Here is a 15045-nt window from a genome sequence, read left to right on the forward strand (position 1 = left end):
ACAAAACATCTGTCATATTGACCTTCAAAATAACAGATGCCACATTACAAAAAGAAGTTAAAAGAGAGTTCAATAGAAAAAAAAATTTTACAATTGTTATAATAAGATTCTTATATTCTTCTTAATATATATTTAATATTTAGTGAAAACAAAAAAAAGTTCTAATGCAGTCTAGTGTAGGAATAAAAAAATAACTTTAGATCTGTTGACGTTGCTTAAAATCTTCAAAAATGTTTTAATTAGAAATGAAATATATATTTAGGCTTTGAAAAAAGAGAAAGCGAAGATACTGAATGCAAAAAATGCAAATAAACTTTTTATTTTGATGTCATGACAATAAAAGATGATTTTTTTTGTTAGAAAATTTAATTATTTCTCAACTTTTTATTTAAGAATAAAAATTTTTTTTAATTAAGAATAAAAATAAAATTATTTTGATTTTTTTATTGACTTTTTGTGCATTTTCAGTTAGAAAAACAAGACTAAAAATTTTATAATTATAAAATTTTATAATTATAAAGCTTTCTTTCAATTAAATACTCTTTCAATTAAATAATATGTGAATAAATTTTTAGCCAACTTCCATACCATGTTTAAAATACCAATTTTCGTCCGATCACACTGAAGTCAAACAACGTTGAACACGATTAGTACTTGGATGGGTGATCGCTTGGGAATACCGTGATGTTGGCATATTTTTTTTGCAATTATTATTTCATTATAATAAAAAAAAAAATGAGAGTATCGAATAACTTTTTGATCATATGCATTGATTAAATGATGCTTATTGTAATGTTTACATACTACATAATAAAAACAAAATTTAAAAAATGATAAAATCAAACTCTCGAGATCTCTACTATTTCAAGTAATTGTGTCGCCATCTTACAAGTAGAGTTATTACTTCAACTAACTTTATGATTGATGCTTCTCACGTCGACATGTTTTGTACGTTTCTAAGCAATAGCAATTCCGAATTTCTCGAACAGAAACAATAAGCTTTTGTCTCTTCGTAGTTTGTTCTTATTCATCAAACCTTCTCCGAATAGTTTATTCTTCGCATCGTAGTCCTGCAAGCGAGAAAGTCAACAACAGTTACATTGGCAGCATTGCTTGCTTTACGCTTGTCAACTGTAGTAGACTGGAATGAATTGGAGTTATCGCGAGTGATTACTAATAATACTTTATTTTCGTAACAGTTCTGAGTCAAGCGAAAAGAGGAGACCGAGTTCTTGTACCGCGCTGTGGCTTTGGATAATCCATTTCTGAGATAAGACGAGCATCATGGATGACTTACAGAACTACAAGCTGCAGCTTCAGCAGGTGTTTAGCCTTGTTTTTCCTCTCTTAACCTCGCGTAACAATCGATTGGATATGACAACTTACTCTTGTTTATCCACTTACAATGTCCTCACGATGAACTGACTCCTTATCCTTTTTATTTCAGGTGGAAGCGGCTCTCACGACAGATCCGAATAATGAAGAGTTGATAAAGCTGAAATTCGATTTGAAGGAAGTAATAAAGCTGACACATGATTTAATTAAGTCACAACAGCAGGAAAAAAGACAAGCCAATGGCATGGATGCTAAAGATCCTATTTTGCTTGCAGTTCTGGCCAATAAATGGAAAGTCGGCGATCAGTGTATGGCACCTTGGAGCGAGGATAACAAGTGGGTATTATTTATATTTTAAATTTTGTTTAAATTTTGTTTATTTGTTCTTCATTGATGAACTTTTTGAATTGATATATATTGATGCAATAAATTAAAGGAAAACAAATGTAATTTGTCTTATTTAAATTTATTGCATTGTGTGCACCTTCAGAGAGTTCTATAAGGATAAGAACACACGAGTTTTGAAAAAATTAATTCTTTAATCAAAATCCTTCATTTCCTTTATTTCCATAAAAATAAAAGACTCTAATTAGTTAGTTTTTTATGCATTATGGATTGTGCAAGTTTTATGCATTATGCAAAAATCTATGTTTCAGTTTTAAAGACAGATCTATTGTTTATAATTATAAATTGAATTTTGATCGAGCAAGAAAAGTGCAAGAAAAGTCATAATTTATACAGCATTGAATTGATATAAAATGTTTTGAAAGCTGGATATTTTACTTGAGTCATTATTAAAACCTAAAATACATGATATAACATAAAGGTGAAATTATTTACAGGAAAAAATTCCAATCAGAAAGGATTTAGCAATATTATTTATTTGCTTTATTTTTCAAATTTATTTTGCATTTAATATTTGGACTTTATTTCAAGAAACTTTGAATTTAACTTTCCTATTATCACACTTTATGTTGAATACTAAAGAGGAAAGATCAAGAATATTAATATTATTAAAGTAAATATTAATTATGATAATGTATTGTAAGTAATCAACTGTTTAAGTAAAAAAATTGATTTGTTTAAAAAGAAGTGCAATGACTATTCTGAAATAAAACATTTCGCATAATTTTTTAAATATTATATTGCAAAATTTTATAGGTATTATGAAGCAACTATAGATGCGATAAGTGAAGACGGAATAGTAAATGTGACGTTCAATGAGTACAAGAATACTGATGTTACTATGCTCAGTCAGCTAAAGTCTGTTGCTAAGAGGCCAGCATCAGACTGGGCAGATCAAAAATCAAAGTAAGTCATTCCTGATCTATGATGATCTAAGATAATATTCATTGTAAATCGATGTGAATATACCTTACGTTTTTGCACATGTCTGCCTTTATGAGAAACATAAAAAATATAAGGCGACTATTTACTAATCATTCATTTTTTCCTCCTGTTTCTCATTTCTGAATTGGCAACTAACTCCACCATTGGTATGGTATTACATCTGAAATATGCTCATTATTGTTCATTTATCCTTTGATGTCACGCGGTCCGTGTGCATCGTCGGGCTCCAGAAAAAGGTAACAAGAATTGTCCAATTCTTGGACCACGTCTTTGAAAAACAAATTAATTATATATGTGCAAAAGAATTGACAAATTGTAATTACATTCTATACACTAAATGACAAAGTAATACATGTATTATTATAATAATACATATATATTATTTTGCTCTTTTGTAACATCATAAATTTTATGATATAATAAGTGCTAATTTTTGTAAATTGTAAATAATTGATACATGCATCGAGGTATATTAATATTAATACTTATCGAAATGCATGTACTGATAAAAATATATGGAAATGTTATTGTTATTTATATATCTAAAATATTTTGAATTGTCTCTATTTTACTCAAACGATAGATTTATTCGTTTATAGGAAAATGCAAGCAGCTGCAGTTGCGGGTTCGGATCCAAATAAGCAAAGGGAATACCTTAAGAAAAAGAAGCAGAGGAAATTACAGCGATTCAAAGAACTGGAGGAAGAACGGGAATTGGAAAAGAACAAATGGCTAGCATTTACTAACAAGGTATGCAATAACTTCATTTACATAGCATATTTAGAATGTGTTTAAATCATGTTTCTATTATAACTATTTTTATTCTTAATCATGTTTTTATTATTACTACTTTTATTCTCTGCAGTCCTCGAAAAAAGGCGTTATAAAGAAAAGCATCTTTGCGACACCAGAGAATGTAAATGGTCGTGTGGGAATTGGTACCTGTGGTGTTAGCGGTCGAGAAATGACTAAGTTCAGTAACGGAGAGAAGTGGAGGCGAGGAGCTTAAATAAATTATATGTAAATAGATATACCATAATTTGTGATGGAAAAGATAGAGTTATCGTGAAATTATCATTATATTATAAAGACTGGTTTACGAACGCTTCTGCGATACATGAGTGAACGATATGGCAATGTTTATGGGGTTAGCGGCAGTGAAGTGCGTCTAACATTTTGTCTTAGTAACGCTAATCCTATCGAATATCAAGACAATTTCGAATTTTTTACTATGATACAATTCAAAAGTAACTGCAGCGAATAAATGTGTTTTTAGATTAATACATTTCCGTAAGCATAACTTGTTTACAATCTTATTGAATATAAATAAATGTATATTTTAAACGTGCAGCTTCTTTGAAGATATTTTTATCTTTAAGAGAGCATGGACGTATATGTGTAATACAAATATTAAGTAAAAAAGTCAAAAAATTATATAAACATTAATAACATTAATTATTAATAGATAAGATTTTTGTAGTGTAATTTTGTTTTGATTATCAAAATAAGTTAATATTAAAATCAAGCCATTTAAGGTTTGGCTTCTCATGCAGCATATTTTATTCTTTTCTTGTTTATTGGCTCTCGATCCTGCCTCGAATGAAAGGAGACAATACGGCTAATCGCACTTTATTCAAGTGACATCTTAGGAACATCAGTTTAAAAAGAATGTAGAATATCTTCTGACATCTTCAAGACGTCCTTTTGAATGTTTTGTGCTGTGTAAATATAATTCATGAATATTTGAGTTAAGCTGGTAACGTCAATATTTCTTCGTTCTATCAGATAAATGAAATTTTACCCTGCAGCTATACGGATCTGTTTTATCTCGTCCGGTCGGTGATGTAGATCAGCTGCCGTCAGAATGGGTCAGAATCAATATGGTGGCTTCTGTCGTTCAGTCATACGTCATCAGCGACTGATAAATATCACGAAAAAATGCAGACTCAGCACCTTGATAAGACGAAAAAATAACTCTTCTCTTTTGAATAGAATATTCGTTGCGTTCATTGTGCGGCATTAAAGATACCTTATTATTTCCTGAATTTCATATTCTAACCTATACGCGTTGTCATACTTGTCATCGCGAGATGAAAAATATCGTGAGACAGACCAGTGACAAATATGGCATTATGTCAACGTAGGAAATCTTCGTAACGATCTCCATGTGAATAAAGCTGACGTCAATGAGCAAGAATTGATCTTGTTTACTTTGGCTTGTGATTCTTTTGCCCCGAAAAGATGGGATCGAACGAGGAGAATAGACTTGCAAACGGCGACGTTCGGATACACAGAGACGTTGATTGGGCTAGATATGGTTTACGTGACCCAGAGGCGCAAGAAAACGCAAAGAGGAATAATGGAGATGATAACAATGCTCTTGATCCAGAAATGTATCAGGCTGGTGCAAATGAATTGTTCGCGCAAGAATATGTAAGAAATATGTGTGACATAATAGAAAGTTAAATTGATTTAGTGTGTCTTATTGTAGTATTACTCTTTTGTATTTTCCATAGAGTTCAGATCCTTGGTGGAAATCAAATTTTTTTATCTCCCAACCTGTGTTGTTTGGCACCTGGGATGGTGTTTTTACATCTTGCCTTATTAACATATTTGGTGTAATTGTATTTCTGAGATCTGGCTGGATAGTTGGTCAAGCAGGTGTTTTGAATGCAGTATTAATCATCTTTTGTACAGGTAGTATCATTACATCAGTAAAAGATTAATTATGAAATCTGTTCTTTATGATTAAACTATATACTTATTGTACTTAAAATGAAATAGATATATATTTGAATAGATATATATTTAAGTTTAGTGAAAACGAGATAAAAAGTTTTAGTCCAGTCAGTGAACTCTATAAGACACTGGAGTACACCTTCCTTATACATACTAAATTATAAGAAACTACTTCTTGACAGAGAATAGGAAGGTAAATATAATTTGTCTGAAAAAAAAAATGAAGAAAGATTAATTGTGCAAGAAGTTTACTTCAGTAATATAAAAAAAGAACGAATCTAAATACTTGTTTTTCTAACTCTTTTCTGTAACTTTAACCAATCAATGAGACCTTGACAAAGAAAACAGTACAATTTTTGTATCAAAATGTCATTTTCTAGAATTTGGAGTACTTCTATTTTTCTTGAAGGATACCACAGAATATTATAGAGTTTACTAACAGTACAGTGACAAAGAACAGTTTATATAATATATAATTGATACATTTATATTATTAATTTAAGAGATACAATAGAGTTTCGCCTCAATTATATCTTTGTAAAGTATATATTTTTAGAGCGAGACACTATAAATATATCTTCTACAGAAACGAAAATATTTTTCTAAAAATGATACTTTTTTTTTAAATAAGTTGATGCAAATTGGGGAAGATTATTGTGTACTGTAATGATTTCAGTGTGTATTGCATTGGTGACAGTACTGTCAGCTGTGGGTATATGTGAACGGAGTAGAGTCGAAAGTGGTGGAGTGTACTTTCTCTTGTCGCATGTACTGGGTTCTAGATTTGGTGGCTCCATCGGATTACTTTACTGCTTCGGGCAGGTAGGAACGAATAAATCCATCCTTCCATTTTATCAGCGATTCCAAGAATCGGTTTGTGAATTTTATTTCAGGCGGTGGGTTGTGCTCTAAACGTTTTAGGTTTTGGGGAATCAATGGCCGGTCTTGTAGGTTTGAATTCAGCATGGACACAACGCGGCTTTGCGTGCGCAGCCGTTGTATTGTTGTCTATAATTAATGTGGCTGGTGTTAAATGGGTTATAAAATTGCAATTTATCCTCTTACTTATCCTACTCCTCGCTGGAGTTGATTTCATGGTTGGAAGTTTTACTCATACCAACATTGGTAAGATAACATGTCGTATTGTATCGTATTATAACAGAAAATAACAATATGTTATGTAATACAGAATTTTATAAAATGCTTTGTGTCTTTGTGTATGAGTATAGTTAACTTACTATTTATTTTTGCAGATTCTGGTTTTGAAGGTTGGCTTTCAGGAAATTTGAGGAACAACACTTTTCCTGATTATCAAGATGGATATAACTGGTTTACTGTATTCGGTGTATTCTTTCCCACGGTCACCGGTGTTTTAGCTGGAATTAACATGAGCGGAGATTTAAGGCATCCATCTAGCGACATTCCCAATGGTACTTTAGCGGCATTGGGAACTGGGTAAAATAAATTGTCTTTAAAGTGAATCATTTTGAAAAATTTTTGATCTTTACATATCTTTAAAACGATTGTTATTTGCAGAACGTTTTTATATTTATGCTTTTCGTTAACTCTCGCGGCAACTTGCGTCAGAAATGCTTTGCTTATCAACTTTACCATAGCATCGACGGTATCAGCAATCTCAGTGTTACTACTCGCTGGTCTGTATGTATCATCATTCAGTAGCTGTTTAGGTGCCATGTACGGTACACCTCGCGTTCTCCAATCTATCGCCAGTCAAAATGTTATACCAGGAATGAGTTGCTTGCAAAGAGGGGTAATTATTCTCATTGATATTATTTGTTATATATTTATTATAATTAATCTTAGATATAATAAATAATAGGAGAGAGAGAGAGAGAGAGGAGGGAGGGGGGGGGTAGGGAGGATTATTTTATTTCACACTTAAGAAAATTTATAATTTTTTCATGTACACAATTCTTTTATAATTTATTAGAATAACAATTCTGTTTTCAGAGAGGACCAAATAAAGTACCTGTATACGCTATGCTAGTTGTTGCTGTAGTAACGTTGACTTTCATCATTACCGGACAAATTAATACACTTGCTCCAATTGTGACGATGCCATTTCTGTTAACATATGCCTGCTTAGATTATGCATACTTCGCTCTCGCACAAACATTTGATCTTCGGCATACTCGCGAACAACGATTCCGTTCGCAATCTCCGACATTCGATCGCAATTATGGCTCCGCAAGTAGAAACAACTCGATAATTGATATGGATAATGATTTGGACAGTTTATTTCCTGAGAGAATAAGACATAAAAATCTTATGGTAAGAATCACATGCACCAAACACGCATTATCTCTTTTGAAGATTTATTCAGTAATGTTTACTGACATTTACATACAGAGAAACAACAGTCTTTCTGACAATAATGTATATGTGGATTCATCGCCGAGTATCGAAGATAATGCCAGTGTTTCCGGTACACCAGAACGAAAAGTTCACATCCATAATAAGTTAGGAAATTGGTACAGTCCTTTGTGCAATAGATGGTTTTCGTTATTGGGTGTAAGTACTTATTCATTGAGAAAATCGTTACTTTCTACGAAATACATCACTTTTTCACGTTAAAAGAGCTAGTCTCGAAATATTTAGTTATATTAAAGATTAATAAGTACATTAATTAAGTACATTCACATTGCAGTGCCTTGTAAAATTGCTTATAATGTTTCTCGTACACTGGGGATATGCGATCGCTAATATTGTCGTCGTATTTCTCGTTTGGAGTTATGTCGGCCACGCTAACCCTGCTGTAAAACCTGGAATTTCTGCGGAATTCCAATTCTTTAAATGGTTTCGAATTGCATTACTTCGAATTATGGGGTAAATTTAATTATTTATTATTATATAATTATTTTGAATTGCTAAATTCAAAACTAAGGATTGAAATTAAACAAGAAATAATTTTTTTTTTTCTCTTAAAAATTAATTATATCTGATTATAGAGTGCTTAGAAAAAAATATAATATAAAGATTTCTTTAGAAGTAAATTCTATATTTTATATTATAGGAGGAAAGTTTATGATTACGAGCAGATAGTAGTAACCCCAGTGCATCCAGGTGTTCAAATGTGTTCGGCTCAACTGAATGAAGAAAATGAAGATTTCTCCGGAAGAAGAAGATATCATCAAACAGCTACAGTTACAGGTCAATATGTTAATGTCGACTAAATGTATGAAATTATGATCTTTCCGAAATTATCAATTGCGTGAGTTTATATGCTATTCCAGTAACAAATAGTAGCGTCTTTTTTAGTGGCAGGAACAGATTATGAATGCATATATACTAATGGCTAATATTTAATATGATACTTAAGACTTGATAAGGAGCAGCTTAGCTTATAGCAATCTTTAAACAACTATCATTTCCACTTCTTATTTTATAATATTGTCAATCGCTAACAGCTAGTCTAATTTATTTAATGTGCATATGCATTTGAAATGAAATGCAGTGTAATTGCAGCTTTAAAAGCAGTTTTTAACAATCAATAGGATCATATATAAAATTGATTGTATGAAACGTACAAAGAACTGATATAATGGTAGCGTTAGATTTTGTAAGTATTTACTTATCGCGATTGACGTACAGAGATAATTTACAAAAGGAAATGATTTAGCCTTACAATGTCATAAGACTTGTCAGACATCTGATAGAAAATATTCACTTCATCTGATGTTGAAGACGATAAAAAATTCATGAGAATTTATCGTCTTTGATATAAGATTACTTTTTTACAATTGAGTTTTTACGTTTAGAAGTCAAGTGACAATGACAAGTGTATGGCAATCGCATCGTGCATAAAAATACTCTGTAAATATCTGATAATATATATTTATACACTATTTAACACTTTTATAATTCTCGTACAAATGCACGAACAATTTTGTAATTACAAAAAGGAATATATATATATGTGTGAAGGGAATCTAATATAATTGTTGTCAGTTTTCTGTTTGCTTTATGAATCGTTTAATCTGCTAAAACAAATGTTAACAAAAATAAGTTATTTTTTTATAAAGAAATTACTATCTTTTTAATTATCAATAACGAAACTAAACGGTATAAAATTTTATTAAAACTACACTATCATAATATCATTATTATGTGTGTTCTTAGACGAATACTAGAGTACTAATAGAAGATTGTTCGATTATGATAATGTATTAAGAAAAAGTCACACATTAACGAAAAGAAATACAAGCTGTTTTTTTCAATAATGTATATTTATATATAACGATGATCTTATATTATAAAAATTATTTTACAGCAATCAGCGAATATATATTTCTCTTATTGCGAAACTTCTTACATTGTTTCAATCTCTATCCTACAGACGAAACTATTAAGTCAGCGACCTCTCGATCTTGACAGAGAACAGATAGTTGCATCGTAACCTGCGTTCCACTCAGCGCTAGTCTAGCACGTGCTAATATTTCCTTTCCTCCTCGGAAAACGCCACTTAGAAGCAAAATGTGAGCAGCTGCTCCGCTCTGTACTTTATTACTGCGTTCGACAGCTTCTAATCCCAAAAATCCCGTAAGACTTTGAATCGCTCCTTCTAAAGACGTCACTGAAGCTCCCAGAGCGAATGTTTCTTCTAACTTGGCATATCCTTTTGCAGCGAATGTATCCCAAACAGTATTAAAGTCTATGCCTCTGTTACTAACGCCACGTATTTGATCGGCTACAGTAACTTCCAAATCTTCCAACTAAAAAATCGTATACATAATCATATATTAATTTTGTGAATAATAAACAATAATTTCGTTTTAACATAATATAAAACGAATAATCATTTAAATGATTTTTTCCTCTCTATGAGGAAAATTAATTTTGTGTTGTTTGCATTGCCTATAGAGATATTTATATAGAGATATTTCTATAGAGAATTATTTTCACACTATCTTTTACCATATATTCATCATGATATCCTTGTTCTGCATCTGGTATTCCGGTCGTTGGATCGCAATCTCTTGCCATAAATCGAAGTGTCGTGGGAATGGTAACGACGCTCGCTTGTATATCTTCTGGATATTTTAATACTGTGTAAGTGGTTCCTGGCTCATTGTAAGATAATCGAGGACACGGTACCACGCATACAATAGAGTAACTGAAATAAATAGTTTGTTACATTGTGTCAGAAAAATGCAAAAAAAATGTTATAATCGATATGCATTTACCTTTCGGGAGGTTCAACAGCCACTACCACATCTTCGAGGAGTTGATCGGAGAGTGTGTTCACACAATCGAACTGTAAAATAAGATACTCAGGGAATGTATGTTTGATGCATTTGACATTGTATTCTGTTTCGGATTCTGTTAATTCAAACACTGGCGAGGATTTTAGGAGCGATGTGTCTTGGATGATCATGGCTAGATGCGGGATCTGTGATAATTTCTCCATGAAGCTTTCTTCTCTGGTTAAACGAGGCTGCTTGATAGTAGTATGTACTTCCACTTGAGCTGGTTCCTCTATCGTCTGAGCTGGAGGTATCTGCAACAATTATATGAATAAACTTAAAAATTCTTTTTTAAATCAATCAGAAATTTTCTAAGAAAGAAAGATATATGTATAAATTTTTTGTTATTACAATAAAAAATTCCAATTTATATATAGCACAATTCCATTTTCCATTCATCGCTACATTGCTTTTACTTACTTTTTGACTTTTCAAATATATATAGAATATAAATCGAATATAAATAGAAATTATGAAAAATTATTAGAAATAGAAATGCAAATAAAATATTTTTTTTAATTATTAGAAACATAAGCATAATATGATATTAATGTTGACTTTATCTTTTTACAAGATGCTTATGTACATGTATAGAAGATAATTATCTCGCCTTTATGAAGAAATTTTTCAGAAAATTGGAAAAAATACCTGAGAAATGTCGAATGAGTCTTCCATAGGTGTTTGTATGTAATTTTTTAAGGCCCTTTCCAGTGTCGGTATGGACAGCAAAGGCGGCTGTATCAGAGGCAATATAGTCGGATCGTTCTGTTGTTGCAAAATCGTACAATAGTAAGCCGCTCGATCGCGAACCTCGTCATCCGAGTCCAACTGGCAACGTGAGAGTAACACTAACACGTTCGGAAGTAAGGGTGGACAGGCGGCAGCGAAACGTGCCAATGCAGTAACGGCTGCTGCTCGCACGCTAGCGCTTTCGAGGATAACGCGATTGTAGATAAAGCGGATGTATCTCGACGGTTGTTTCGACGTGGGTCCCTCTTGGCCAAGTAAATGCAAAATGCGAACGGCGAGAGAGATGTGTTCACAATCTTCGATGAATTCGCAAAGGTGCGCGAGTCCCGCTTCCTTAGCTTCTGCATTTCCTTCCATTACGGCTATGATGGTATCAGCGATCGCCGCTTTATATTCCAGCCCGCCCTCATCTCTTAGCATAGCCGAGAGGAAGTTCATCAAAACCGCATGCTTGCGAGGGAACTTTTGACACAGGGCCCTGAGAGAAAAAAGAGATTTTAGAAGAATGATATTAACGAAGTTATCATATAACTCGCAAAATGAAATTTACCTGATGGCTTGAACTACTACGACTTTAAATTCATCTGAAATTTCTGAAACAAAGGTGGCGATCTGCTTCATTAGACGATCAACGGAACTCTCTGCTCCGGTCTTCAAGAGGGTGGTTATCGCCAAAGTGGCAATTGATCTGTTCGAGTCTGTGATCAGATTTTCCAGATCCAGATTGCAAGCTGTGACCGCCGCTGGATGAGACATCGCGACTTTGTTGAGAGTCCTGACTGCGGCAAATCGAAGTGCTGGCTTCGGCGAGCCACAGAACAGTTGCAGGACGCTAATCGCTGGTCCAATTTCTCTGGCACCACTTCGTCCAAGATTGACCAAAGCATGCGCTGCCTCGTACACTACCATTTCGGATTTATGGCGTAGACAGGATTCAATGAATCCTATCAGTTCTTCGCCTTCATCTACCTCATCCAATAATTTATATGCCATTCTAATCAGCATGCAAGCCGCATAAGGACTCTTTGGGCTTGTCCTCATAAGTTTCGCAACCAGCTTGATTACCGCATGCTTGTCTGCCTTACGTGCTTGATACAAGACACCTAGAGCATGATATTGAACCATCACATTGTCACAATTTAATGCTTCCTGAGCCTCATTTGCCCATCTCCTTGCAACATCACTGGATACGCTTGTCAAATGCAAGGAAGAAACAAGAGCAGCGCTGGACACAGCTGGCGAACGATCAATTATGGCTTGCTTCATGTAACGCTCGATTGCTGCTAGCATACTACTGTCGGTGATGGTGCAGAGTGCTCGAATAGCGGCAGCCCTATACAAATCCTCCTTTCCTGTCATATCTTTCGTTAGACTGGATGTGACTATAATCACATCCTCGGCTAAGGAACTCAATTCTTTGATACCCAGATAGACCAGTCGTCTCAATATAACATCACGGGACTGAAACAGCTTGGTCATAGCAAAGAAAGCTTCTGTGGCTTCTGTCGTACCTAATTGTTCGCCCTGGTTGAGCAGATACAGAATTTTTGTAAGAATGTGGGCACATTTTCTCGGATTTACAGGCGTGTTGTTAAATGTACGTGCTTCCTGAAGAACTGTGGTCTTCTCCAAGTTTTGAAATGGATTTCCACCACCTTGATCAAACAGGAAAGATATATGTCAGTACTCAATAATCATAGACACTAAATTCTAATAAGTTCTAAAACATGTATAATTTGAAAATGTATGCTCATAGGAAATTATCACAAAACTCGATATTATATGATGTCTATACTTATTGTACACTTGTTATTTCTGTAAAAATGTGTTTACTTGTAATTGTCAGAAATCTGATAACCTACACGCGTCTTCTAATTCTCTCTCGCGGGTAACACTCGCGTTAAGACTATTAGAAATATTAATTTATAATTACCATCCTCCTCCTCCTTTTTGTCACGTTTAAACGTAATCATATTTCAATGCGAATAAAATTTCGGATGACGAAAAGATACTACGACACGTCAGCTCGGTAGACGTATTCTAGACGGCCATTGCAGTTTCTATCTTTCACTGTCTTTCCTACGGAGCAAAGGACGTGGAGCACGAAGAAGACACGATTCGAATAATAGAGAACAAAAGAAATAAAAACGAATGAATTACATTCGTGAATTATATTGTTAGGGAGAGATATATATATATCAGAGTAAGGCAATTACTAATGAGATATTATTAAAATCGTGGGGAATTAAATTTTTGTGATTATCAATATAGAGCTTTAAAAATAATTAATTTTTTATATTACTGACTGTTGATAAATATAAATCTACAATCGTTATCATCCATAAATATTGATATTATCAATTATCAATAAATTTATATTTTGAGATAATTTTGACGAAAATCCTAATACGAAAATATCGAGACTATAATAATTTTTGAATTATCATGGTATACACTATCTTTAAGCAATTATAATTTAAAAACTTGTAGTCTCGACATTTTTGTATTAAGATTTTCGTCTCAAAATTATCTCAAGAATACATTCTTAAGATAAAATGCGGTAATGTGAGACACCCTGTAACGTATAAGTACATATAGAAATAAAAAGTAATACAAAAATAAGAAACACTGTTATTAATTTATATCAACTTTTTTATATATATTAAAGTGCAATTTCATGCAGCATCAAAACGCTAGCAGCTCTCCCCACTCTACATGACTCTCTGTGAATTATCGTTTTTGCTGTTCGATGAGGGCTCGGAGAGGCCCAACTACAGCGAAAAATAGATGTGTTTAAATTGTTTCCGATCATTTCAAAAAATGAATTTCGGTAATAATAATGGCAGCTCTTCTCATTTTTTTGCAATTTTTGTATAATTGCACGATACCAGCATTCGCTGCTTCCCAACTTTTTTAGCTACTACCAATAATAATTTATTTTGCAATGTTACTAACAAAATATTGTTTGAGCAGTTTAAATGTACTCTGAAATGCATTAATTAGTTTCATATATGAATTAAGTGTATAGAAAAAATGATTTTATATTAATGATCCACAGTAATTAGCAATTTGTCGCTCCATGAAAAAGTAGCAGAAATTTAGCAGCTGGTATTTTATCGACGTTTTTCTTTTGAAGGAGAAACATTATCACATAAAGTGAGCCGCATGTTGCTTTGATGCTATGTGAAATTATGCCTTTATGTGTACTAAATATGTTTTTATATATTTTATGCATTTTTGTATGTATTTAGTTGTAAGGTATTTCGTATCTCTTCTACCTCAAATAAAAAATTATTATTCATTTATATTAATTTTTAATAATGTGTTTTAAAATATGTATTTTTAGTGAGAATAGAAATTAAAGATAACATTTTTATGTGTATACATCAGTTTCTGTATCTTTCTCTTCCTTTCTCCCTTCTTCTCCCCTTTCCTCTTCTTCTTCACTTTCCTCTTTCATGTCTGTCATCTCTTAGAGCCTGCACGCTCATGTGTGTGTGTGTGTGTGTGTGTGTGTGTGTGTGTGTGTGTGTGTGTGTGTGTGTGTGTGTGTGTGTGTGTGTGTGTGTGTGTGTGTGTGTGTGTGTGTGTGTGTGTGTGTGTGTGT

At 32.9% G+C, this 15045-nt stretch overlaps 3 protein-coding genes across 3 annotated transcripts; 2 read left to right on the forward strand and 1 right to left on the reverse strand.

The window, feature by feature from the left end:
* The first annotated feature begins 1284 nt into the window (after nucleotides 1-1284).
* On the forward strand, nucleotides 1285-4119 carry LOC105617399 (survival of motor neuron-related-splicing factor 30). The gene is made up of 6 exons (XM_012198954.1): nucleotides 1285-1323; nucleotides 1448-1671; nucleotides 2497-2646; nucleotides 2916-2921; nucleotides 3285-3435; nucleotides 3551-4119. Exons 1-6 carry the CDS (start codon nucleotides 1285-1287, stop codon nucleotides 3692-3694), a joined length of 714 nt encoding a protein of 237 aa, XP_012054344.1. The 3' UTR covers nucleotides 3695-4119.
* An 807-nt stretch (nucleotides 4120-4926) lies between these two features.
* On the forward strand, nucleotides 4927-8618 carry LOC105617400 (solute carrier family 12 member 8). Its single transcript, XM_012198955.1, has 10 exons — nucleotides 4927-5118; nucleotides 5202-5382; nucleotides 6101-6246; nucleotides 6318-6549; nucleotides 6678-6879; nucleotides 6961-7195; nucleotides 7396-7716; nucleotides 7795-7956; nucleotides 8093-8271; nucleotides 8459-8618. Exons 1-10 carry the CDS (start codon nucleotides 4927-4929, stop codon nucleotides 8616-8618), a joined length of 2010 nt encoding a protein of 669 aa, XP_012054345.1.
* Nucleotides 8619-9658: 1040 nt separating this feature from the next.
* Nucleotides 9659-13411, reverse strand: LOC105617402 (coatomer subunit gamma). Its single transcript, XM_012198956.1, has 6 exons — nucleotides 13372-13411; nucleotides 11989-13093; nucleotides 11337-11916; nucleotides 10629-10942; nucleotides 10360-10558; nucleotides 9659-10157 (listed from the first exon to the last, which is right to left on the reverse strand). Exons 1-6 carry the CDS (start codon nucleotides 13409-13411, stop codon nucleotides 9771-9773), a joined length of 2625 nt encoding a protein of 874 aa, XP_012054346.1. The 3' UTR covers nucleotides 9659-9770.
* Nucleotides 13412-15045: the final 1634 nt, after the last annotated feature.

Source organism: Atta cephalotes (assembly GCF_000143395.1).
Source record: "Atta cephalotes unplaced genomic scaffold scaffold00013, whole genome shotgun sequence".
Classification (NCBI taxonomy): Eukaryota; Metazoa; Arthropoda; class Insecta; order Hymenoptera; family Formicidae; genus Atta; species Atta cephalotes.

What these genes read in the sequence shown, in the direction of transcription:
- LOC105617399 (XM_012198954.1), top strand. Translation starts at nt 1,285, where the DNA reads ATGGATGACTTACAGAACTACAAGCTGCAGCTTCAGCAG. An exon ending in ACAAGCTGCAGCTTCAGCAG is followed by an intron (nt 1,324 to 1,447) that starts GTGTTTAGCCTT and finishes TTTTTATTTCAG; the next exon opens with GTGGAAGCGGCTCTCACGAC. An exon ending in CCTTGGAGCGAGGATAACAA is followed by an intron (nt 1,672 to 2,496) that starts GTGGGTATTATT and finishes AAAATTTTATAG; the next exon opens with GTATTATGAAGCAACTATAG.
- LOC105617400 (XM_012198955.1), top strand. Translation starts at nt 4,927, where the DNA reads ATGGGATCGAACGAGGAGAATAGACTTGCAAACGGCGACGTTCGGATA. An exon ending in TACTTTACTGCTTCGGGCAG is followed by an intron (nt 6,247 to 6,317) that starts GTAGGAACGAAT and finishes ATTTTATTTCAG; the next exon opens with GCGGTGGGTTGTGCTCTAAA. An exon ending in TTAGCGGCATTGGGAACTGG is followed by an intron (nt 6,880 to 6,960) that starts GTAAAATAAATT and finishes TGTTATTTGCAG; the next exon opens with AACGTTTTTATATTTATGCT.
- LOC105617402 (XM_012198956.1), bottom strand. Translation starts at nt 13,411, where the DNA reads ATGATTACGTTTAAACGTGACAAAAAGGAGGAGGAGGATG. An exon ending in GTAGTAGTTCAAGCCATCAG is followed by an intron (nt 11,917 to 11,988) that starts GTAAATTTCATT and finishes TTTTTCTCTCAG; the next exon opens with GGCCCTGTGTCAAAAGTTCC. An exon ending in GCTGTTGAACCTCCCGAAAG is followed by an intron (nt 10,559 to 10,628) that starts GTAAATGCATAT and finishes TATTTATTTCAG; the next exon opens with TTACTCTATTGTATGCGTGG.